At 42.1% G+C, this 26,644-nt stretch overlaps 1 protein-coding gene across 1 annotated transcript in view; it reads left to right on the top strand.

Moving 5' to 3' along the window:
* Window positions 1-20,598: 20,598 nt before the first annotated feature.
* The window catches only part of PTPRZ1 (protein tyrosine phosphatase receptor type Z1), a 103,036-nt gene continuing 96,990 nt past the window's right edge, over window positions 20,599-26,644 (top strand). The window contains exons 1-2 of the mRNA XM_075727811.1: window positions 20,599-20,644; window positions 21,205-21,270. Coding sequence (XP_075583926.1) covers window positions 20,599-20,644; window positions 21,205-21,270 — 112 coding nt within the window. The remainder of the gene's footprint in view (window positions 20,645-21,204; window positions 21,271-26,644) is intronic.

Genomic DNA, 26,644 nt, shown 5'->3' with positions numbered 1-26,644 from the left:
GCTGAGAAAAGACAACCATAAAGATAAAGGTAAATTATGAAATCCAAATGAGACCCTGGGGACTAGGAAGATAATGATGAGTAAATCAAATCTGAGATGTGGGCTGAGGCACAAACGTATAGGTGAAAAGGGAAGCTTCAGTTTGGTACAAGAAAAAGGGAATGTTCAAGCCATGATCTGTGTGTTATATGCAGCCTCAGAGAACAATTCATCCATCATTCAGCCCATTGCTGGCAGCTTGCTTTCCCTGGGGAGTTAATTTGATGGCAACAGCTTGCCCTTAGCTGTCATTTTTACCAGGGCTGAGAAGCTTACTCCTATCGCACCCAGCTTACTGTGCACGCACACAAATAGGTTTCTGCCTGCTCTAGGGTAGGGATAGCCACTAAGGGCAGGCCAGAGCAGTTAATTGGCCATTAAAAAACTCTTGGTCTGCTCCCAAGATGACCCTAGGAAAAAGTATCTGGCTGCTTCGACGACTGCGACCATCTTTCAGCCATCACCTGTATGGATTCTTCAGCGACACATGAGCCTGCCCTGGCAGAAAATGAAGTTATGGGCCCTGCCCACTGGGTTGGCCTCTGCATGGTAAGGTGTATGAAACCAGATTAAGTAGAGCAATTAAAACATTAGAAGTCTGGAAAGAAGTTCATATGGAATGATGGCTGGCAGGAATGTTAAATGGACAACCTAAAGTTAGCAAAACTGGATGAAAACTTTCAAGCCATAAAATAAAGGAAAAGGAAACATTAGGAATGAAAGGTAGGAGAGAAGGAAGAAAGAAAACTAGAAGACAGGAGAGTGAATGTTTGGGTCCTTTTTTTCCGCCCCCCCCCCCCCCCCCCCCCCAAAGCTCTATTTTTGTTTGTACTTTAAGCTCCACGTACACTCTATAGATTTAATTTCCTGTCTTCTGGAAAGAGAGATGAAACATTTACGTCCTGTTTTGGAAAGGTGTGATGACTTCATTTTGATCTTCAGCCCAGGAGTAAGTTTTACCAATGAAGAAATAAAAATGGCCAGATACACACTCTGTGGTTCTCTGCACATTGACCTCAAAAATTAATGGGTTCAGGTGTTTATGAAAAGCCGTGGTCCCCTGAGAACTTCATATCGGTACACTTTCCTAATGAAAGCCAATATACGTTTATGTGAAACTTGGAATTTACAGTAGGCTAGACCTTTATGAGTTTTTTCTTTCTAAGTTCAGCTGTAAGATGCCTTGGAGATTCATGCTGCCATGGGTCCTTTCCTCTAATTGTGCCTCAGAGTCCAAGAGAGGGGAGAGTTAATGCTGATCCATATATTCTAACCATTCAATGACCAACTATCTTTCCCCTTTGGGATGAAGATTAGAACTCTTCTTTTCCAGTGTAGGCTTTGATACACTTATCTATTTCTTGTTGAATTCAATTACCTGTAACACATGCCTCATGAGAACTTTCAAAAGGCACTGTTCGCACAGATCGTAGCCAGCACAGCGATAAGAGGTGTGTCTTACTCCTTCTCCAAAGAGAGCACCTACTTTCTGCTTACTTCCATGTGCCGTTCTCTTGGAGTAAGAAAAAAAGTTTGATTTCTCATTTTCTTTTCTTATTTTGCTTTGGTGTACTTGTGCAGGAACCCGTGGTTTGGAAAGAGGCAGTACTCTTCATCATAAATTACATATAACTGCAAATAATCAACACTTGTAGCTTGGAAAATTTGCATTTCCCGCAAATGAAATAGCATGTAATTTATATATTGCTTTTCCACAGCAAAGCTATTTTCTGTTTATGGAGACACTTATTTTGATGAAAGTCCCTTGAAGCTGATGGTAAAACTGAAGTAACAAGTTAATGATATGGAATACCAGACAATATTGCGTGAAGTATTGAATGCTGAATTGCAGAAAGCTATGTGGATATGTGAAATATATTTGTTGTTAGTGGTAGCTATTTATGGACCGAAGAAAGATTTTTCCAGTTCCTTCTCCCAACTGTCATCTGTTCTGTGCATGCCCTTGGACAAAGATCACTTAGAAACTCAGGATTCATTACTTTTTCAGGTGAGTGTCAGGATGCTTGATTTCTTCCCAGATTAATTTTAAGAGCAGAATTTAAAGTACAGCCTCAAGATTAGCTTTGAAGTCACAGATGGAGGTCACTGCATATATGCATGCATGATTATTGATGCCAGCTTAGGGATTTTTACTTACTAGAGTTCTCTCACACACCGAATAAATGGTTGAATAATTTACCCAGAATAACCAATGCCTCTTACTAAATTCTCTATTTTCTTTTACTAAGAAATGTATTTTATTGTTTGGAAATAATTGTTAAACCCTGTATTGGGATGAGCAGATAATTTAAAGCATAAGGGGTACTTTGCTTTAAAGAAGAATAGGGTAAGGGAATAAAGTTTCTTCCAGTTCATTTGCAGAAATTGTGTTGCAAGCTATTTGAATTGAGGGCATTTTAGATAACCTCATGAGTTTTTTGTACTCTCAGATCACACCTGAGCTGAATGGTCTCAGCAAAATCAGTGGTGAAACTTCCTCTTCCTTTAATGGAGGTACAGTTCTCGCGGAGAGGCTTGGCTGTGTGAGGGAGACGAGAAGGAGCTTTGTAATTAGAATTGTTACATGGTAGTCTGACTTAAAAATAATTCACAGCTTGTCAGAGAAACTAGCATTTAACTCTAAACTCTGTAAAATTTCCACCCTTAAATATAAAAGAGAAATCTGTTCAATTTGTAATTATCTTTATGGGCTGTAAAAATAGGCTCCAGATAAAGAAAAAAAAAGAATTCCTTTCATTACAAACCATGAGTTTTGTTAGATGGAAAGGGCTTTACTATGAAAATGTTGGTCAACTTAAAACCTCAATGTGATTCGGTTAGGAAAAAACCAAATACGTGTTTCATTATTGGAAATTCCTTCAGCATGTACACAGCAGGGTCACAGGAAGGGTTTTGCAGGTGCAGAAGCTGCCAAGAAAGGTGCGGAAGCCAGCAGAGGGAGGGTTTTGTGGAGGGAAGGCACAATGTGGGTTAGACCTAAATGAGCTGAGAGGGGTGGAAGGCTAAAGATTAGATGGCCATAAGCTCAGAAATACAAGCTGAAGCATTTGGGACAGGTTTGTGTCCCTCAGTGCCAGGAGTAAGAGACTGTTCAAGTAAGACACTGACTTTTCTTCATCCTGTAACATACCATTTGCCAAAAGGTTAGCCTAACAGGACCAATCCAGGTTCCTCAGAAAGGTCTCATTTTTTCCTCAAGAGTCATTTTCTAACACCATGTGTATTGCTGCTTTTCAGGGAAACATTTTTAAAATAATTCATGTCGTTTAGTTGCAGAATATCCAGTAGGAGCATTTGCATTTGGAAGACTGGAATCTCCCAAGCTCTTTTTTAAAATTAATTCCTGATAATGATGTCTAAACGTAGTTGCAATAAATCCAGTATCTGGGAGACCCTGTCCTGGCCTCTCCTCATTCAAAGGCCTTGAATGCAAAATTACATTCATGTCTTATGGACCAAAACAGATTTCAGTGAAATTTTTTAAACAAAATCTGTAAGAATGGGTCTGAGGGGAGTAGAGGTACCCTCCTTATGTTCACAAGAGTCTGGCTATGGCAAAAATGCCTGTAATTTTTAAAAAGGTCAGCAAAGCCAGACTGACAGACTGAGGACACTGTATTGGTCAAGTGAAGATCTATCTTCGTTTTCTTTTATGTGTGACAGATGCACTGCTGTGACTTGCAGGGTAATTTTTTTGACTTAAAGAAGCTCAGTATTGTGGCATAGCAGAGTAGCATTTTTATTGTACATCAGAAATTTCCAAACTGTTTTGATTTTGTAGCAAATTAGCCTAAGGTAGTTGGATAGTGATTATTTATTTTAAAAGACCGTTTTAAACAGTTACCTAAAATATTTTTTTCCTTACTGCTCAAGTAATTTGCAGTTTTTTAACTGTAAACTGTATTTTAGGAGACAAGCATATGTATTGTTTGAAAGTTTCATCACAATATTCATGCCAGTGAAAGCTTGGCTCCCTGTTCTCTGCAGACTTATGTAAATTTCTAGGGACCTTGTGTGAATGGAAGGAGTCTGAATTTGTGTCCATGGTAATCTGTTCAATGTGTAGAGGAAGTTACAATGGCATTAACCCATGAAAAGGATCAGTTGTTTTCATGGAAAGCAGTCAAGACATGCTTTGAATTCAGATAGTCAACTTAATCAGAGCTGGACATCGTTTTTTAAGGGTTTCTCTTTGAAAGAGCTTAATGCTGGTCACCTGCTACAGTCAAAATACATCATTTATCTGTAAAGGGGCATAAAAATTTAACAGTTAGCTGAAGAATGGCTCCCTGAAATAAAGAAAAAAAAAAATCCTGCAGTTATTTACAACCTCTACTTGGGCAACTAGAAGCATGAATATGCCATAGTTCTCCTGGCTTATTACCTGCCTTCTGCCGCTGGGAGCTGAGTGAATTCATGCGGTGCTTCTTTAGGACTGGAAATTCAGCAGCACCAGTCCTCGCTGCCTTCCCGGCTGCGGTGGGAGTCCTGCCTGAGCAGGGGTGGCCAACACACCTGAGAAGCAAGACGCAGAGGGGCTTGAGCAAACGTGGTGCTTCAGGGTCTTACATCAACCTTCATAGGACATGACAAGACTTCAGGTCTAGTCCCCCACCTCATCTTGCTTTTCCTCAGACATAAATGGTTCTGCTGGTACATCTGCCCTGGTAGGAAGCTGGTTGAGACTAGATCCCCCTTTACCAGCAGAAATCATATGTAGCAGCCTCATTTGGTTTTTTCTCCTGCATTTAACTTAAATTACAGTACAAGAAAGAGTAACATTAGGCAACCTGTGTTTATTTGGCTATTCAGCAGAGATTTAATTTGCAAGATTAAATAATACCTGGCTCAGCTTCATCTGTTTCAGCTAGTGAAAGTAGAAGATCCTTCTGCTCCATATCTTAATTAATTTGCTACAGGATATTTCCACAGTTTAATGGTAGACTTGTATGAGGGATGGCTTGCTTTTGATGATAATGAGGATGACAAGGTTAAAAATAATAAATACAGTTAATGTAGGAAAATAAAAAGTTCAGTGTCTATAATTCATGTAAATTTTTTACAGTATCTGTCTAGTGCTACTTGAACATTTTATACCAGTGTTAGCTAAATGAATTTGCTGTATTGCTGCATGAAGCTGCATTTAGAGAGCATTGTAACTACATTTCCTGGCCTTGCTTGAAAATGGCATTACCCAACAGCTTTCCAGTGGGAAGAGGCAGGTCTTTCAATGCAGAGCTCTGAATTAATGCAGCAAGAACAGCTGGTACTTGCCCTTAATCCAATTTAAGAGCTGTAAGTTCCCGGAATTATTTTCATAAGAGCTACTGTGCCCTGTGCGTGTTCACAAGTGGAGATGTTTGGACATTAAAACTATAATGGGAAGCGTGGTAACTGCTCAAGGCATAAGGGAAAAGACCACTGATGGCTGATCGCAGTGTAAGCAACATCATCTCATCAAGGCAGAGGAAGAACAGTTAGGTAACTACTGTAATGGCTGGCATTTTTACTGGACATGTAAATTGTCTTTCTTCATGGGAGCAGACAATAGCAGCAAGGATTTTCTTAGAAGTTGCAACAAAAAGCAAGAGAATGGACAGAAGTCTTCTGTTTAGTAATATCTCTTGCCTTTACAGGAGGCATATGGGTCAACGGCCAGATCAGGCTATTCTTCTGATTCTCCAGGTCAAACACAATTAGATAAAGCAGAATGTCTAGAAACTGTCCAGAGGAAAAAGCAGTGTTAATAACAGCAGTAGTCACCTAAATAAGCCTTTGCAGAGGAATCACATTTTGAGGATGAACTGTACAGTGAGGAGTCACAGAATTGTGCCATTTCAAAATACCGTTGCCCACAAATTTATAGAAGGTGTACTCTGTAGTGTTGGTGAGGTCAAAATCTGCTCTATCCTGTTCTCTTATAAGGGGTGTGAAAGCCAGTACTGTCTAAAACCAGCATTTGCGCTTTGAACATGGTGGATATTGCAACATAAAAGTAAGAGCTGCATAATCCCCAGTTCTGTAAGGAAGCTGCAACTGACGGATCTGAGGTTTTTTCCATTTATTAGGTGCATCAGTTTGGAGTCATGTCTTGCTGTCCCTCATGGAATTTCAGACTGTTAAGGGAGACATTGCTAAAAAGCATCTAGGGACACATTCACTTGAATCTAAGCAAGAGAAGAGTCCGTCGTATCACTTGCTCCAGCCAGCTTCTCGAAGTTAACTTCATTGCGTACCTGGATGCAAGTAGAGTGTCTGTTAGAGAACAAGAAGTTATGTTTATTTTAAGTTTTAATAGTAGCTGCATTTCATCTAGGATGGTTTCAAATGCCATGGATCATTCATGTGTAGTATGCAAATAGCAGGAAAAGCCATGTTGGGTCATACCTGAATTCAGTGTTGTCTGATAGGCCAGTGGAGATGCTTTAGAAGAACAGGCATGAAAGCCCACAGTAGGTAGAAGTCAGGTACTTCCCCAGTCTTTTCTCACACATCTCATCTATGCCAGCTGCCTTTCTACATGTATTGTGGTAACTCCAAATATTCTTGATATCTTTAAAGCTATTTCAATCTTCATTTAGCTGTTAGCGGTTTCTTGCAGTGAGAATTGCCTAGATGTGAAAAAAAGTGTATCCTTTCACTGGTTTTCTTACTTTCAGCCTTCTCATTAATGGCCCCAGGTGTTCTTGTTCTTCTAGAGAGAGGGAGAACAAAAGTTCCCAGTCTTCATCTCAGCAACATTATTCTTTATATTTGTTTTTTTCCCCAAATAAGCATTCTTAACCTTTTCCATCTCCCTTTGTTTGGAACTTTTCCATGGTTGCTTTCATCAGTGTTCCCCCTCACCCATGTTACTGTGCTTAATTGTTTTTGAGAAAGTAAGACCAGCACAGAATGCATTTTTCCAGATGAAGCCGCACTGATGATTTGTGTTAAGGGGCAATCTCTTTTCACAATTTCTGACATATTTCCAAATTTCTGCTTGGACTCCAGCTATACACTGAATGAAGAACTTGATTCAGCTGTCCAGGGATGCCCTGGTCTCTTCTTTCAGCTGACACAATTAATTACCCAACAAACTAAAAGTAGCTTAGTTTTTCTCAATACCTTTTTTTCAATTATTTTTGCTGCTACATCTATCAAAGCTGCATATCATTTGGTGTTGTTAAATGTTTTACCTTGCTTGTTATAGCTCTCTCAGCTTCCTTGAAACTATTGTCCTACCCAAGCTAAATAACTGAAACATCGGTGCATTGCAACATTTTGCCATATCTTGCATCGTTTGATTTAGCCAGTGTTTCCATTTCTGGAAAATTAGGAGACATTTGGAAGACTTCTAAAAAGTGACATTGCTATCAAAACGGGAAATATTTTTATTTTGAGGATCTTTGAAAAAAAACTTGTGCATTTTATTTGCTAGAGGTTGGTGTCAGTGTACTAATTTGACACCTGTGCTGTCCCTTGAATGTCAATTCAAATTATATTGCAGTCATCACTTTTTAATGGCTCATCTGCTGTTGCTATGTGACCTGTATGATGTGCGTGTTATATGAGCTTCTCAAGAAAGACCTCTGCTGGTTTGTGTTCAAGAGCAACTTTTCAGATTTGCACCTGCATTGTTTCTCTAAGCTTTGTCCTGTTGGGCCATTTGGCCATTTTACATATGGTAATTGGAATTTTACTGGTTTGTGAAATTGTGCTGATGGTTTCATCCTGCTACCCCTTAGGAATTCAGTTCGCTTTTCTTTGCTAGGCTCTGTGGTATAGCCATATTAAAATATATATATATATATATATATATTATTAGGACTCAGAGTTTGTTTTGGTATAGAGTCAGCTGTATGGTCCTCTCCTCTCAGCAGTTTATTTTCCCCAAGATGTTCTCCAGGGCCTAGAAGTTTAAACCCTCCTTGCTCACTCATGGAAGCGAGTTTTAGCACCCTGTTCGTTTTGTCTGTCTGGGCCTGCACACTTAATTGGAAGCATTGATAAGAAAACGGGCAGTGAGAGAACTTCTTCTCAGTCTATACGTAAACTTCCAGGCCATCGCCTATTCATAGCTCTGCATTGCTCAGCGTGATGTGTAAGGCAGGCTTCCTCCCTAGCACAATGGCAGAAGTGCTAAATGGCTCTAGTACAAAGTGTCCTAATTACTTGCCCAAAGAATATTCACAGCAGACACTCTGAATCCAGCCCATTGAAGCTTTTCCCCATACCATAAAACCTTCATATAAATATTCATAAGGGGGGGACACGACACAGACAGGCAGGCACGCTTCACAGCCTGCTAATTAATGCCCTTACCCAGGGTTTTAGCGCTCTACACCTAGAGCAAGGGCAGGTGTCTGTTTATCAAGGGCTTTGAGGACCTTCGAGAGCCTAAAACGGAAGTTCAGTGTTAAAACCCCTTTCTAGAACTAATTCTTCATCACTTAAGAGCCCAAACTCCTTAGTTCTGTTGGGAGTTGAGATCCAAACGGGCAGAAGTTCAGTGTTAAAACCCCTTTCTAGAACTAATTCTTCATCACTTAAGAGCCCAAACTCCTTAGTTCTGTTGGGAGTTGAGATCCAAACGGGCAAAGAGCTTACGCAGGCGAATTCCCAATGTGGGAATGATTTGGTCAGTGCTTCTGTAAACTCATGAGTCGCTTCAGGTGCATTGAAACCTGCTTAGAAGATTTAAGCGTGCTCAAACTATTAATTCACTATACATTTTTAGATAATGTTTTCCCCTGATTCTGGTTGTGGTTAATTGACAGAGCAATTCATTACTTTATTAATTGGCAGTAAAAATCATTTAATCTTGGTAGATGAGTCATTGCAATTAACTGAAAACAAATTTAATAGTTAGGTACGTTGTATTTAATTTCTTCATGTTATAGTGTTTAGTTTGTAGTAAAAATTTGCCTATGAATCATAATGACATTCTCAGGCTTCCTGATTTCTGTTTCAAAGATTTAATTTCTTACTGCTAGAAAGTCACAGTCAATTTGCAGTTGGTTATTGAATGTTGACAGCTGACTGCCACAATATATGAACTTTCAGTTGTATTGAACTAATCTGAACCTAGGAGGACTGCTGCAATGAGATTCTCAGTTCAAACCATGTTATACACTCAGTGTAGGATTGCAAGTAACAAGAGGTCAGAACCTCCATTTTGTGGTTCAGTGCACAAATTAAGGCTTTTCATGGAGTGCCCCACCACCTGAGACCTGGAAAAAGGCTTTTTACTGCCTTAGTGAAAGGTTGGATTATACGGGGAAATGGTTATAGCAGTAAGGTAAAATTTCATGTTTACAATGATTGATTAAACCATGTGTCTATCATCTTATGGGGCTATTATTTCCACATTTTGGGTCAAACCTTGTTCAACTAGGTTTATGTCTGCTGACAGAATTCAACAGGGGTTAGAGCAGAAAGAATATGAAATATTCACAACAGTGTTGTGTTGGGTTTTTTTTTTTTTTTTAAATCACAAAGTTGTATTCTGTCTGCTCTTACTGTTACGTAAAATGTGCATAAATTAGACATTAGGAGGGTGGGGGGAGAGGGATGTATGCCTACAAGGTGGTGGTGTGTTCTGTCTGCATTCACATGCACCTTATATAGCTTCCCAGGCAGATTTACCTTCCCTCTCTGAGATGAAGACCGTATTGATTAAATATAAATGAGCAAGATACATGACTACATAGATCACACAAAATATCTGGCACCCTCCTGAGTCCCCACTTCCAATATTATTAGTATCTGAATTCCAAAATCGTCTGTGAAGTTCCAGTTTTGTGGGTGATGTGGGACAGGACTGAGATGGGACTCCTGTTTCCCTCATGGTACTCTCTTGGACATACATAAAACATAAGACAGAATTTGTCCTCAAAACTATATCAAATGGTAGATGCAGTATAGATAACAAGGTACTGAAGAGCATAAAAAATGAAGTCTAGAAAGGAAATGTGAAGAAAATAGATTTTAAAATGACATGACCTTATTTTATTTGTTATCTCCTATATTTTTTTTTAAATCTGACAGGGAAAAAAATTAAGTGTTAATATTGCTGCAGGTACCTACAATAAATAATCACCTCCAGGAGCAATCAATACACCTTTTTGTTTTCAGCAGTCTGTGAAAATAAAAATATTGTTCTATGGAATGATATACCAGATTTGTTTATGTTTGATGAAGCAGAGGACCAGCTACTGACCATTTGCTTTTCAAAGCAAGAGTAAAACATGCTGGCTAGCAAGAGCCTAGTGTGAGTACTAAGTGCCTGGATTGTATGAAAATACAGCTGTGGTGTGGTGCTCTACTTAGATGGTGCAGGAGTCAGCAAAGCGTGGAGGAAAGCCCAGACCATCCACTTCCCTGTGGAGTTAACATTCTTCCATAAATCCTCTAAACCCCAGGATTAAATCTGGGTTCCTTAAGGAACTTGGCCTGGTTTCAGCTGGGACAGAGTTAATTTTCCTCCTAGTAGCTGGCATAGTGCTGTGGTTTGGATTTAGTAGGAGAATAATATTGATAACACACTGATGGTTTAGTTGTTGCTAAGCAGTGCTTACACTGGTCAAGGACTTTTTCAGCTTCCCATGCTCTGCCAGGTGCACAAGAAGCTGGGGGGGGGGCACAGCCAAGACAGTTGATCCAAACTGGCCAAAGGGCTATTCCATACCATATGGTGTCATGCTCAGTATAGAAACTGGGGGGAGTTGGCCGCGGGGGCAGTGATCGCTGCTCAGGAACTGGCTGGGCATTGGTGAGCGGGTGGTGAGCAATTGCATTGTGCATCACTTATATTATATATTATTATTTTCCCTTCCTTTTCTGTCCTATTAAACTGTCTTTATCTCAACCCACGAGTTTTACTTTTTTTTTCCAATTCCCTCCCCCATCCCACTGGGGAGGGGGATAGTGAGCAAGTGGCTGTGTCGTGTTTAGCTGCCTGTTGGGTTAAACCACAACAGAACTTCAAGCTGTCCCCTTTGATTGGGCCTCTTTTATTTTTATATGACATCTTTTCCCAGACACCCAAGTCCAAAGTTACCCAAGTCCTGAAAATACTGAAAAAGAGTTGCCTGACTTCATAGATACCCCAGTTCTTAACCTGACCATCTCCTAAATGCTTCAAATTCTACTTTAGAGTTTGCTGAGAATTTCTCAGTCTGGATAGTGTGGAGCAGCTTGGAGCCTATTTCATATCTCAGATATGTTTTTTTTTTTAAAGAAGTTTTATTTAAAGAATCAGTCATCTTTCAGGCACCCTTTCAAAATTAAACCTTATTGGAACATGTTAAAACACACAGTTGTAGTGTTAAGCTCCATGTAATTTATCAGTGACACTAATTGTGCTTTTCATTACATCCTGCTGGCTTAAAAAGTCCATGGACATCAGGAGACAGGTTCCCTTCCTTCCTCTGCCTGGGGAGATGCAGATCTACGTGGCAATTGCTCCTCAGGAGCACCCAAAGGGTAGATACAAGCTATCTGCAGGAACAGGAGGGTCCCCAGTACTTCTGGTGAAGGTGTGGTGGGTTGACCCTGGGTGGATGCCAGGTGCCCACCAAAGCTGCTCTGTCACTCCCCTCCTCAGCCGGACAGGGAGAGAAAATAGAGCAAAAAGCTCGTGGGCCGAGATAAGGACAGGGAGATCGCTCAGCAATTACCATCATGGGCAACACTGGCTCAACTTGGGGAAAATTAATTTATTACCAATCAAATCTGAGTAGGATAATGACAAAATAAAAACCAGATCTTAAAACACCTTCCCTCCACCCCTCCTTCTTCCCAGGCTCAACTTCACTCCCTATTTCTTTACGTCCTCCCCCCGAGCAGTGCAGGGGGAATGGGGGTTGCGGTCAGTTCATCACACGTCGTCTCTGCCGCTCCCTCCTCCTCAGGGGAGGACTCCTCACGCTCTTCCCCTGCTCCAGCCTGGGGTCCTTCCCACGGGAGACAGTCCTCCATGGACTTCTCCAGTGTGGGTCCTTCTCACGGGCTACAGTTCTTCAGGAACTGCTCCATTTTGGGTCCCTTCCATGGGGTGCAGTCCTTCGGGAACCCCCACGGGGTCACAAGTCCTGCCAGCAAACCTGCTCCAGCGTGGGCTCCTCTCTCCATGGGTCCACAGGTCCTGCCAGGAGCCTGCTCCAGCGTGGGCTTCCCACGGGGTCACAGCCTCCTTCGGGCACATCCATCTGCTCTGGCGTGGGGTCCTCCCCGGGCTGCAGGTGGATATCTGCTCCACTGCTAACCCCCACGGGCTGCAGGGGCACAGCTGCCTCACCATGGTCCTCACCACGGGCTGCAGGGGAATCTCTGCTGCGGTGCCTGGAGCACCTCCTGCCCCTCCTTCTTCACTGACCTTGGTGTCTGCAGAGTCCTTCCTCTCACATATTCTCACTCCTCTCTCTGCTGCTGTTCTTGTGCAGCAGTTTTTTTCCCTTCTTAAATATATTATTCCAGAGGTGCTGCCACCATCACTGATGGGCTCGTCCTTGGCCAGCGGTGGGTCCGTCTTGGAGCCGGCTGGCATTGGCTCTGTCGGACATAGGGGGCATTTCTAGCAGCTTCTCACAGAAGCCACCCCTGTAGCCGCCCTGCTACCAAAACCTTGCCATGCAAACCCAATACAGAAGGGAACCTGGGTGGAGTGGGAGAAATGCAAGCGGACACATCAATCTCTAGTCCCACAGTCAGGGAAGCTGTAGGGAAGGAGGGAGCATAGGTTTTGGTTCCTCACCTCAGTCTATTTTGAAATACAGTAGCATAAATTAATTTCAAAGTAATTGCAATTATTCTGTTGATTTTATCTGTGATCTCTTATGCCACTATATTAATAATTGTGCCATGTTCTAGTAAAAAGAACATTATTTTTAAAAACCCAACCTATACATTAAGTGTCTTCGTTTTGCCTTTGTTTTGTGCTTTTAACATGCCGGTGTTTTTCACATTTTTCTCTGTTGTCTCCAGCAATCATGAGACAGTTCCCTTTTCAAATGATGTGTTTATGTAGTCAGTTACAATAAGGAAATGCCTAAAGGAAAAGAGTAAATGTGAGATTTATAACATAATACAATCATAAGAAATTGCAATATGTATGTGTATATATTTATATACCCCTTTTTGACAAATCCTTACAGATACACATATATCCATACATACCTATGCAGATATATATAATTGTAAGGATTTGTTAAAAAATGTCAGTTTCTACATTTATTTACAAGATTTTTATTGTATTGTTTGCATGATATTCATATTTTTTTTGTCAAACAGAGGATATGTATTTTTATAGATGTGCAGTTGATATCAAGTGTCCATGATGAGCTTTGGAATTTTTCAGTCTTGATGTTGTGAGTGTAGATCTTCCTCAAGGGAGTAGAATGGTTTTGGTATGTGGTATAATCCCTGGACTTATATGAATACTCATACAAATATAATCCAGGGCAACCTCTCCTTTCCCCTTTGTTATTGAAAAAAGAATTTCACCAAGATGTTTCAAGTAAATACGTCCCTGAAGCAAAAGAGGAGATATTGCTGTCTGAAGAGCCACCTTTCAGGAAACTTACTGGAACATGACTGGAGGGATAATGGTTGAGTAGCATTTGCAATTCCAGCATCAAATAAATGAGAAAGGAAAATATTTAATAATTAAAGACTTCCTCCTTTAGAGAATATATTTCTCTCAATCTCCCCCCTACCAGCATGTTCACAGGACTCAGTCTAAGACTGTTCATTAGAGCCCACAAGACAATTTTACCTTTTGAAGTAGTTTGCAAAAGAGAAAGTTTCGAACAGCTTGACTTCACAGCCCCTACTAATGCTAAAAAGCATTTATTTCAGTAAATGTGCCTTTGAGATGACTTGCATAAGTTCTACTCTCAAGAGTTTTAGATAGCTATTACCAAAGCTGTAGAGCTTTACTGATCTGTAGATGTTAATATTAACAGGTGGAGAGGCATTGGGGAAACATAGTAAAGATTTTTAAAAACGTCCAAAAGCCGGTTAAATGTGAACGCTGAGATTTTGGGTATAGGACTTAAATTTGGTTTATTTTTCAATGCAGTTCTGAAATATCTACTGCAATGTTTCTTGTTTGTTGGAAAGGGGATTGTAAATATAAGAGGTAAAGCACATATTCTTAATTTGTACTTATATTTATTACAGTTCTTGAGATGCAGTTTTGCTAGAAATCAAAATCATAAGAATTTGTCTGTGGAATACCCAGAACATTGAAGAGGATCATGCAAATGAATTAAGTTACCATTACTATTTATGTCTAAACAAAGTCCAGTTCTGTTCAACTCTCTCTCCTTCCTACTTCTCTGGTAGTGCTAACAGAGAAGTAAATTAATTTTGAAACCAAATGCCTGTCACTGACTTGATTGAATTTCTGTTTGTTCATGTCTGGTCTGGATTTTATTTATGTGATTCCATTCATTTACATGTATTGCATTGAAAGACTGTCTGGGTATGGGGAAAGGAATCTGGGTAGCAGCAGAATTATATAAAAGTGTGTCCTAGGCATCACTACTTGGTAACTGTTTTTTTGAATAGCAGTTCCAATTTCTGTCATAATCCCCAGTTTGCCTCACTTCATACGTGGGGCAATAGTGTAACATCTCTGGGGAGATACAGTCCTCTTAAGTCCCTTCTGGTTTTAGCTTTGGACACATAAGATGCATTTAACATCTTCAGCAGCAAGCCAGTGATCCAGCTTTCCTGGGTTACCTAGTTCTGCAGGTTCTTAAATTACTGAGTTATCTTTGTATTTAGCCCAAGAGCTTCACAGGCACTTCATTTCACTCATCCGTGTGTGTTCAGAAATACCCATTCTGGAAAGATAAGCACCTCTCTCCCACCTAAAACATGTATTGTCAGCTTGGTTTCAGTGAGCAGACACTTGAATGCTACATCGGTTACCAGAGAAGCCTTAAAACTTACTATAGTCAATGCTTCAACTAAGTGTTAATGGCTGTGTAGGAAGCTGAAGTCTGTCAGACCATTTTGCTCCATCTTCAGATGATGTCCAGTTGCACAACATCACAGATGGAAGGAGACTTCTCACATTTCCTACCACTTCACCTGTAGTCAGAGTGAAGCAGGTAACTTAAGCAGATTGGATCACACCCTGTGGTATCCTGAGATCCTTCCCACTTTCCACTGGCTGCTTAGAAATTTCAGAGGCTCTGTAAGCCCCAGGCATGTAAAATTCCAACGGGGTAGAACGTAAATTGGTCAAACTGCAGTCCCGGTTGCTTTTGCATATACAAATGCACTGAAAAATTGCGATTAAATGGGATTTATAAACCTTAGCTGATACCATACGGATTATCCTTTTAGTTCATGGCACTGTTCACTGTAAAGTTGTGACAGGTTAAGTAAGCAGAGTGCCTATTAGTAGTCTGGTGTTTAATGCTAACTGCTTTTAAATGAAACCAAACGATCTTTTTCTTCTTTTTTTTTTAGATGTAAATGCACTTTGTGTTGGTAAATACACACAACAATTGTCAAATTGTAAGAGGAGTTTTTCTTTAGCTTTGTATTTAGTGCAGGGAAAGTCTCACTTTTTCAATCTGTATTGGAATGAGCAGCCTACACTCCAGCATAATGAAGGGAACTGACTCTCAATATAGATACCCGAACATGTACCAACGCCTAAAATAAGCCTACACAGAAGGAACTGTGGGTTAAAAAAAAAAGATTCTTAAATTTCTCTAAGGCTGTGAGAATTCTCAGGCCCATCTTGACAAAAGATTTAGACACTTTGACTTTCAGGGAGAAAGCATATATGAAGCTGTAGAGGTGGGCTATTAAAGTATTTTGGTGGTTTTAAGGATTTTTAAGGATTTTACAGATGCCGTTACAAAATTAAATAAATCCATAAGAGAGAGACCTTACTCAGGTGAATGTAGATCATTTTCCCAAAGGGATTTATAGATAGCTTTTGTCAGTTAGAACTTCAAGACTGTTAGCAGATTGTGCTCTGAATCTTTTCGTTTGTCAGTATAAATCAAGAATTATTTCAGTTGAGGCAATGAAGCTACACCTTCATAAGATGGATGAAAGCTATTAGAAGTGGATCCTGTGACCTTCCTGTCAATGGAAGGAGCTAAAATAAGGAAATAGCAGTTGTTGAAGACCACTCTATCTATCATCAGAGGTGATTTTGCACAGTTTTGGCTGTGTTTAAGGTTCTGTGTTTACTTTTGGAAGTAGAACCTAAGTAATAAAAGTCTTTCTGATCTATTTAATTGTATTCTTCTTAAATGTGAAAAGCTTTGAGCATCTGTTTTGCTAATCACATGTAGCTTCTTTTTTTAAAAATTATTATTATGCCAGTTTTGCAGTTCATCTTCCTCTCTGACTTCTTTGCAGTAACTTTGTCTGGTGTCCCACTTTTTAGCCACTAGCCACATGCAGTTTTTCTTTCAGCTACCCTGTATAAACATGAAGTTCAACAAGGCCAAGTGCAAGGTCCTGCACATGGGTCAGAGCAATCCCAAGCACAAATACAGGCTGGGTGGAGAATGGATTTGGAGGTGTTGGTTGATGAGAAGCTGAACATGACCCGGCAATTTGCACTTGCAGCCCAGAAAGCCAACCGTATCCTGGGCTGCATCAAAAGAAGCGTGGCCAGCAGGTCAAGGGAGGTGATTCTCCCCGTCTATTCTGCTGTCATGAGACCCCACCTGAGTAGTGCATTCAGCTCTGGGGCCCCCAACATAAGAAGGACATGGACCTGTTGGAGGAGGTCCAGAGGAGGGCCATGAAGATGATCTGAGGGCTGGAGCACCTTTCCTATGAAGACAGGCTGAGAGAGTTGGGGTTGTTCAGCCTGGAGAAGAGAAGGCTCTGGGGAGACCTTATAGCAGCCTTCCAGTACCTGAAGGGGGCCTGCAAGAGAGCTGGAGAAGGGCTTTTTACAAGGGCAGGTAACGACAGGACAAGGGGTAATAGCTTTAAACTGAAACCAGGTAGATGTAGATTAGAGAAAAGGAAGAAAATCTTCACTATGAGGGTGGTGAGGCACTGGAACAGGTTGCCCATAGAAGGTGTGGATGCCCCATCCCTGGAAGTGTTCAAGGCCAGGTTGGATGGGGCTTTGAGCAATCTGACCTACTGCAAGATGTCCCTGCCCATGGCAAGGGGGTTGGAACTAGATGATCTTTAAGGTCCCTTCCAACCCAAACCATTCTATGGTTCTGTGATTCCATGCTTGTTTTTATCATACCATTTCAGTTTGTTCCACAACCCCTAATTCTTCTCCAGTGAAGCTATTTGTGTCTTAATCTAAAAATACGACTTCCAAAATGTTTTACAGTGTATAAAAGCGCTGATGAAGACTAGAGATAGTAGATCAAGTAGGTCATAAAGACTGAGCTACCTCACTCTATTTGAATGATCATCATCCAAGACATTCACATTTAGGCACAAACTGGTGCATCTTGGTAGCCCTCAGTGGCTTTGGGTCAATTTGTGTGGTGGAAAATCTGAACGTGAGTAAATAGTCCTTTGTCCTTCTAAACGGTTTGTTGAGTGTCTGGTCAAATACAACAAGTATTTGAATAAAAATTTTAAAACTGCTTTACTAGTTCAAGCCACTGGTCCGGTAACCCATCTCTGACAATAACCAGTAGCAGATGCCTAGGCAAGTGCATTAAAATAGGGCAAATATGCAATGAGAATTTCCCAGTATAATCTGCCCAGTTTCACCAGCAGACTTAGTGAGCCAGAAGTGGTGTCACTGTGTTTAAGAGGTGTTTGTGGATTTCTCCTTCCAGATTTTTCAAATCTTTTCTAAACCTGTGTAAGCTTCTGGTATTCACAGCTTCCAGTTTCTGCAGTGTCAGTAATACAAGCATACATAGCAGAGATGTCGTGAGACACAATTTGTTTAAAACAAGAACTTTTGTATTTCTCAAAGATAAAATCATCACATATTTTCAGTGATTGCTCACATCCTTGCTGTCATCCCAAGAGTTCCTGTGCTCTTCCTTGGCCTAAGAACCACAGGTTGAGTCCTGCCCATGTAAATTGAAATTCCCATCAGTTTTAGTACCAACACAGCCTTTACCGCCATGACTGTAATGCATTGCCATTATCCACTTATACTAGATGAATGCTTATGACTTTAGAGTCTATCCTCTTTGCTCTCAAATTAGATTTTGGGACAGGAGGAAAATGTTGAGTGAGACATAACTTTCGAGGACCAAACCGTGTTGGCAATCCGAATGCGTAGTTAAGAGTGCCAGCCCCTACTGTACACACAGACCATCAGTGCCCCGTTTGTAGACAATCTCACAAATGCAGACGTTACCTAAATGTGTCCCAATTCCCACAAATAAGTCATTCTGATGTCAGAATCTCGTAAATGCTGGCTCTGCTGCAGGTGCAGCTTACAAGTTCAGGCTGAGTGGAGGTAAAACCATAAGGAGGTTGTCCTTTTGTCCTTGAGTCTAGCAGCTGATACCTCTTGACACCGATGTGGCAAAAAGGACGGGCATAAAGTGCTGGTAAAATTACAGCAGCCTGGTATAAATTACAGTGCCAGATTACACCTGAGCTTGTATCCTGCGTAGCAAAGCAGTATGTTGAGTGTAGCATCCCCAAACATACTTTGTGTCTCAGGCGCTGTCCTCAGAATACCCTTTTTACTGAGGCTTAGGAGAGGGGTCTCTGTTGGATACTTGGGGCTTGTTGCCTCAGCATCTCTCAGAGGATTTTCCCCGACAGAATTCAGAGGTTTAAGGTCCCATTTCCATTGCTCTGACTCATTATCCTGGCACAGAGTGCCAAATCAAGAGGGCCTCCCTCAAAGACATTTCTTTCTGTTAATCTTCAAAAGCTATTCATTTTTTTACCTTTACATATGAATAAATACACATTGAAGATCTGAATGTTCCATTCACAGCACTAAATCAAAAGCAACTCAACCGAGGCCAGTAAATGCAAAAGCAGTATCAGACTCATGTCAGGAGGAAGAAAAGCTGGTTAGTTATACTTTCTAAACAGGAAGAAGTTATCTACAGGATCTTATTACTCCCGGCACTATGCTTGAACCAGAAACCCGTCTTCTCTGTTTGCTCACTATGACTGAGCATGAGACAAGGTCAGCCACAAATCAGTCGGTCCCGCTACCCGTCATGAGCAGAGGGGGGAGCATTTGCCACCATTATTCCGGACTTCATGGGCCTTGGGCGCTGGGGTGAGCACTATTTGGAGAGAATATAAAAAGAAACAAGTCTCACAGCCTCAGACAGAACACTCTGGCTTTGAAGGAGGGTAGAAAAAGGGAACAAAAAGCATCTAATGATGTCTTGCATGTCTCCTTGAGAGGCATAGAAAGAGAACCATAAAACTGCTTAAAACATGATCCCGCAAGTGAGCTGCCTTGCCCGATGAATAAATCAGCAATCTATGGAAACATGTTCAACAGCTTCCTGGGAGCAGAACAGAACATGATTTTTTGCTTCATAAAGCAGCACCTCAACCAGTAAAATTCAAACTATTTTGGGCACAGGCTGGAGATGTCACTCAGTGTTACAAGAGTCATGCTGACTGTCAAGCTGATCAAGCTCAAGTAACAAGTATCCCTGATTTACATATAAAACCACAATTTTGACATCAGTTTTGCCTTCTCTTTTGTGAAGATGTTCTCATTATTACTATATTCATTTAAAATAAATGTAAGGAATTTAAATACACTGTTTAAACAGAAGAACCTGCTGTCATAAACCGTGAGCAAAAGGGATGTCAATTTGTTAACTCAAAATAAAATAAAATAAAATAAAATAAAATAAAATAAATGAAATTGAAATAAAATAATTTCCTTCCAGCTGGTCTCTACACTGTTAGCTGGTTAACACTGTTTACACAGCAACACTTTATAGGATGTATGGTTGTGTTTTGCCAGGGCAGTTTACACAAGTAGCTCAAGGGAAGAATTGCTGCATTCACGTGTCCTCATACACTCACACACAGCTTTTCTCTGACACCCGCGCTAGCTATGATTCCTCAGTCGCTTCCTTCCCCAGATGAAATTTGCTTTCCTTCCCCAATTTTGCCACATACTTGTAGTGGAAAGAGGCAAGACAAAAACCAGTGGCAATCCCTGCAGACGTGAGAAGGCGCATGGCCGTGGGTGTGCTGTGAAGGGGCTGTGGGAGCACAATAGGTGAATAGCAGAGGAAAGAAGGTGTATGAACTCCTAACTTCTCCTGGCATTTATAAAGACTCTCCGTAAGATTTACGGGGTCTATAAGTGTGTAATGCACCAAAAAAGTGAACCTTGCCCCTTTTTTTCTTGTTCATTGAAGCTATCACTCCTTGTCCATCAGACCTCCATGTGGAATTTAAAAAGTGGTGGGACGCTCTCACGCCCAAACCCTGCTTAGTTAGCATATGAATGCTCAACTAATTGTTTGAAGTAACAATTAGGAGGACAATGGATAAAGGAGGAAACTGGAGACAGCAACTAACACCTGTGAATTAGAACTTAAACAGCTTTCTTTTACGTAATTAATTAAAGAAGCAGGCACAATGCACATTGGCTTGAAAATGTGGTCCAAAGACAATGCTGGTGCATGTAAATCCCTTTTCAGTGCCATTACTTGCATGTGAGGTTTGATCTTTTTGTAAAAATCTTAGTCATGAGTGAATGTTGCGAAGTGTTGCAAGGGATTTTTTTTTTTTTTTTTTGGCAGGGAGAAAGGGAAGAGAAAAACATTTAAGGGCAAAGAAAAAAAGGAACATAAAAAACTGGGTGGAATATAAAGAAAAAAGACATAATGTGAACATGAAGAAAGAAAACTGGGTGGAATGAAGTTTGGGGAGAATAAACCATTAGTCCTACCAGTATACATATGCCAAGTCTTAAGCCAAGAGTTAAAAATTGGATAACAAATTACATTCAGATAAACTGAAAAGCACTTCTGTTTGGTTGGTTTGTGTCCTTTATATGCTGCGATGGTGGTGGTATTTATATTCTGTTTAACCAATACTTACCATTCGAGGTCCAAGATAAGGACAAAGTAAATAATTCATCAGTAATTAAAACAGTGATTATCTTGTTGGAGGGGGGTGTGGCATCTACACTCCATGTTAGGCTTCTGGTTTTTATATTGTAAATTCATTGCTATTTTGCAGATCTGGTGTACGGATACTATAGGCAACAGCGGAAATTGATTGAAGAGATTGATTGGTCATACACAGGTAAGCAAAACTGTTTAATTTCACTTTGATATTTTCATGTTCATTGTTATAAATTCAAGAGCCTGTTACATCTACACACCACTTTCCTTATGCCTAAACAATTGCTAAAGTAAAAATGTAGGAAATGGGGTCTGAAAAATTGCAGGAACGTTGCAACAGGAGAGACTATTTTAATTTCTTACATCTGTTCCTTTTGGAAAGAGAAAGTTCTCATCCTTAAAACCATAACCCTGAGACATGACTTGCTTGATGGAAGCTGGGCCAATAAATTGTTAGGTGCTCTTTTATCATCTTAATATTACTGTTCTGGCAAGTTTGAAAAGCAGACAGAAAGGCTGAAACAAGGCACAGAATGTTATGTGGGTAAGAACACATCTATATATTGCATATGAATTTCTGCACTTTGCTTCTGAGCCCCTGAGCATCCTTTCCAGTGCCCACTCTGGTTCTCCTAAAAAATCAGTTATTTGGGCTTTCTTATTTGCATAAGTAAGAAATGTATACCCTTAAATTCTGTATGACCTTTGCCTCTTCACAGAAGGACTATGGGGAATTCACAATTTGCCTCCTAGATTCTTCTGTAAAAGTCAAGCCTCTTCAGTAATATGGAAGAGGTAATTTTTGTCCTAAACGATAGGTATATTTCACCCAGAATGTAAGAAGTGAATTCCTGAGGATGTGCATAGACTCTTACATTTTTAATGATTTAAGTTACTGTTTCAAAACCCACCAATTTATGAAAAGAAATAAGGACTGTCAAGTTCCAGTGTTTCATATATTTGGTTCAAAATATGTTCCTGTAGTTAAAGAAAGTTACACCATTCTTTTTCTTTCTCTCACTCTCTTTCTCATTTTTGAGACAGCTTTCATCTTCCAGGGTAAAACATATCTAACAAGTTTTGAGCCTAGAGAGAATTGAAACAGGCTAGTCATAAACCCTTCAAAATGAAATTTATAATGAAAACTCCCACTTACACACATTGTACTGCAAAATCCAAGCATAAGATCAGTCAGTACAATATTTCATGTTCAAAATCCATCCATTTTTTAATATTGCAGTTAGGGGAATGCAGGGATAAGCCTCCAGGATTACAGGTGACCAGAGGGCAATTTATGAGTTTACTTTAAAGAACAGCGAATGGGTTTTGCGTAGGGTATGGGGGGATAGAGCTCTTCCCTAGCCTGCACAGAGCACCCACTCGCTGTGCAGCTGCTGCAGCAGCCGCAAGTCACGTTTACTGGATGTTTTGGATGGCAAAACAGCACAGACTCTGCAAGCCAGAGGATCCAGACCTGTTGGTTCTCTCCCGTAACATGTGAGATACCTACACGTAGTCATCTCGCTTCACGCGCCTTGCCCTGGCGACTCTACTGTTGGCAAAGCCTTTCTCCCTGTTCCGACCTGTGTAGTCAGGTGCATGTGGTGCATGGGGCGGCCAAACGTGAGAGGAGCCCCGCTCAGCCGCGTGCACCCTGCCCCTGCAGCGCCCTGCCCCTGCAGCGCCCTGCCCTTACAGCACCCTGCCCTTACAGCCCTTACAGCACCCTGCCCCTGCAGCACCCTGCCCCTACAGCACCCTGCCCCTGCAGCGCCCTGCCCCTGCAGCGCCCTGCCCCTACAGCACCCTGCCCCTACAGCACCTACAGCACCCTGCGCCTGCAGCACCCTGCCCCTGCAGCGCCCTGCCCCTGCAGCGCCCTGCCCCTGCAGCACCCTGCCCCTACAGCACCTACAGCACCCTGCGCCTGCAGCACCCTGCCCCTGCAGCACCCTGCCCTTACAGCACCCTGCCCTTACAGCCCTTACAGCACACTGCCCCTGCAGCACCCTGCCCCTGCAGCGCCCTGCCCCTGCAGCGCCCTGCCCCTGCAGCACCCTGCCCCTACAGCACCTACAGCACCCTGCGCCTGCAGCACCCTGCCCCTGCAGCACCCTGCCCTTACAGCACCCTGCCCTTACAGCCCTTACAGCACACTGCCCCTGCAGCACCCTGCCCCTGCAGCGCCCTGCCCCTGCAGTGCCCTGCCCCTGCAGCACCCTGCCCCTACAGCACCTACAGCACCCTGCGCCTGCAGCACCCTGCCCCTGCAGCACCCTGCCCTTACAGCACCCTGCCCTTACAGCCCTTACAGCGCCCTGCCCCTGCAGCGCCCTGCCCCTGCAGCACCCTGCCCCTACAGCACCTACAGCACCCTGCGCCTGCAGCACCCTGCCCCTGCAGCGCCCTGCCCCTGCAGCACCCTGCCCTTACAGCCCTTACAGCACCCTGCCCCTGCAGCACCCTGCCCCTGCAGCGCCCTGCCCCTACAGCACCCTGCCCCTACAGCACCCTGCCCCTGCAGCACCCTGCCCTTACAGCACCCTGCCCTTACAGCCCTTACAGCACCCTGCCCCTGCAGCACCCTGCCCCTACAGCACCCTGCCCCTACAGCACCTACAGCACCCTGCCCCTGCAGCGCCCTGCCCCTGCAGCACCCTGCCCTTACAGCACCCTGCCCTTACAGCCCTTACAGCACCCTGCCCCTGCAGCACCCTGCCCTTACAGCACCCTGCCCTTACAGCCCTTACAGCACCCTGCCCCTGCAGCACCCTGCCCCTACAGCACCCTGCCCCTACAGCACCTACAGCACCCTGCCCCTGCAGCACCCTGCCTCTACAGCACCCTGCCCCTGCAGCACCGTGCCCCTGCAGCGCCCTGCCCCTGCAGCACCCTGCCCCTACAGCACCCTGCCCCTACAGCACCCTGCCCCTGCAGCACCCTGCCCTTACAGCACCCTGCCCTTACAGCCCTTACAGCACCCTGCCCCTGCAGCACCCTGCCCCTACAGCACCCTGCCCCTACAGCACCTACAGCACCCTGCCCCTGCAGCGCCCTGCCCCTGCAGCGCCCTGCCCCTGCAGCACCCTGCCCCTGGTCCTGCTGCCTCACCAGGCCCTCCGCATGCCCCCGGCGCTCATAACGCAGCCAGCTCCAGGCGTGGTCGGACGTGGATTTTCAAAGCGTTTTTCTGGGGGGGAGGCTGTATGTAAGTCAGGTACGCCATGTCTGGGGCTGCCAGCTGCATCACGAGCCCTGTGGTATGTGGTGCTTTCCTGAAATAGCAGGTAACTGGTTCATGGCATGAAAGGAATACGTGAATTCAGCTTTCACTTAAAAAAACATTGTCTTCCTGAATGTGAAGAAAAATTAAAAATTTTAACATTGTGCATTGGAGGCACAGAAGTCTAGAGGCTGGGGCATACTGATTTTGATCTCATTTACTTATTTATTTATTTATTTAAATCTCATAATTTAATTCTTGGGGCAGGCATTATCAAGTACTGTACATATAACTAGTATACCTAGCTCAGACTTACAGTTTTGAGGCATAGACCAACACGCACATTTCTGAATAGATGACCTATGCTTTGTCAGCTCATCCTTTCCTCAGACACCAGTTATATTCTTCAGTCTTACAACCTACTCACTGAAAGACCTGAAAAATTAGCCTCTGTGTGCCAGTGAAGTGTTTTGAGTGGGCCTTTGGATCCTGTAAGCGTGGGGTTTCATCCACCATAACTAAGAAAAAATCTAACTGGCTTGGTAAACTAATCTGAGTTTGAGCAGATGTAATTCTCTTTATCAAATAAGAATTTTCAGATACATTAGCCACAGTGGGTCAATACACACCTTTACTGGGATGGTGCTGTGAGATGAAAGTAAAATGGAACTAGAGAAATAACTTCAATATTTCCTGCTGAAATCATGCAATTTCTGAAGGTGAAGTTTCATAATAAAGCAATTGCGCATACTGTAATTTATGTGACTCATCATCAGATTTTGACTCTCGGGTAAATGTCTGATGAAGGCATAAATGCTACTGGAAACATTTTTTAGTACTTCTAAGGGCTCTGCTTTAAGCCACAGACAAATCCTGCATTTGCAGGCGTGAATTTAGTTTTTTTGTGTCCTGACTTTGCATATATTTGCGTAAACAAATACAGTGTTAAAGAAATGGAAAGTGCAAGTGCACATTACAGATGCATCCAGTTTTTTCGGGAGTAAGTGGTTCTTGAAGCTAGTTCATTAGTAAAATGACTTTATTTTAACAACCTTTCCTTGTATTTTTCATTAAAACAGTGATAGAAATAAAAATATTGCAACAACATGAATATTTTCAACTGATGTCATATACCAAAAGTGAATCCAACCATTTTTGTTGTAGAAAAAACAAGTCTACTGAGAAAGTTCATTTCCTCAAATCAGTTACATACTAATTGATGACCAAAGATCATTTAGACATTGTTTAGCTGTTCCACTCACATTAGGCAATCTCATATTATTTCAAACCATAAAGCGAGCAAGATTTCTCTATCATACAGATGAAAGATTAATTTTTATTCATGCTTTGTTTATCTGCATTGTTTTTGCCAGAAGGAATGACATAATGCTGTTTTCTGGTTTTTTGTTTGGGTTTTTTTTTGACATGGCTGGTTGATAGTAGTGTGTGAAAACTCCAAGTCTGAATGTTCACATGTAGAATTATCAAATGATACCACAAAGGAGGTTTTTTTTTTTTTTCTCCAGTGAAATTGCCTTCTGTTGGGCTTTTACTCTTGGGATTTGGGTTCTTGTTCACAACAAATAAGTTGCATGGTTTAGAGGAAAAAAACAGACCTAAATTCTGCGAAAAGCAAGAAATTCTAAACAGCCTTCCAGGAATTACAAAAGCTGAGGGTTTTTAAAAATTGAATTTACTCTGTAAATGAATAGCACAGCCAGTTCAGTGTTCTTTGTCTCATCATTCAGGGGTATTAAGTTGAATTTGTGCTGCCATTCATTATGTGATACACTGATACACAATTGTCTTATAAATACTAGCAACTCTGATCTTGAGCAAAGGATAATTTTAGTCTAAACTCTTGGGTCTCTGGGTATTCAAAGAACAATTTTGTTGTTTGCAAGCAGAATGTGAATCATATTTCCCTTTTCTCTGGGGGGAAGATTCATGAATCACAGAATCACAGAATAATTTAGGTTTGAAGGGGCCCTTGGAGATCATCTGGTCTAACCGCCCGCTCAAAGCAGAGCGAACTTCAAAGCTGAAGCAGGTTGTTCAGACGGTGTCCAGCAGAGTTTTGAAAACCTCCAACGAGGGAGATGCTGCAGCCTGGGCAGTGTGTTCCACTGTCATTTTGAAGAATTTTTTTCATTTACCCAACTGCAGTTTCTCTATTGCAAGTCGTGACCATTGCCTCTTGCCCTCTCCCTGGGCAACCTCCTCTGTAGATTGCCTTTACATAGCAGTAGGCTTCAGCTAGGTTGCCCCTCTCTTCCCCAGCCTCAGCAAACTTGGGGGCCTCAGCCTCTCCTCGTACGTAGAGTGCTCCAAC

Source organism: Pelecanus crispus, chromosome 1, assembly GCF_030463565.1.
Source record: "Pelecanus crispus isolate bPelCri1 chromosome 1, bPelCri1.pri, whole genome shotgun sequence".
NCBI lineage: Eukaryota > Metazoa > Chordata > Aves > Pelecaniformes > Pelecanidae > Pelecanus > Pelecanus crispus.
This window is presented reverse-complemented; position numbering and strand designations above follow the sequence as displayed.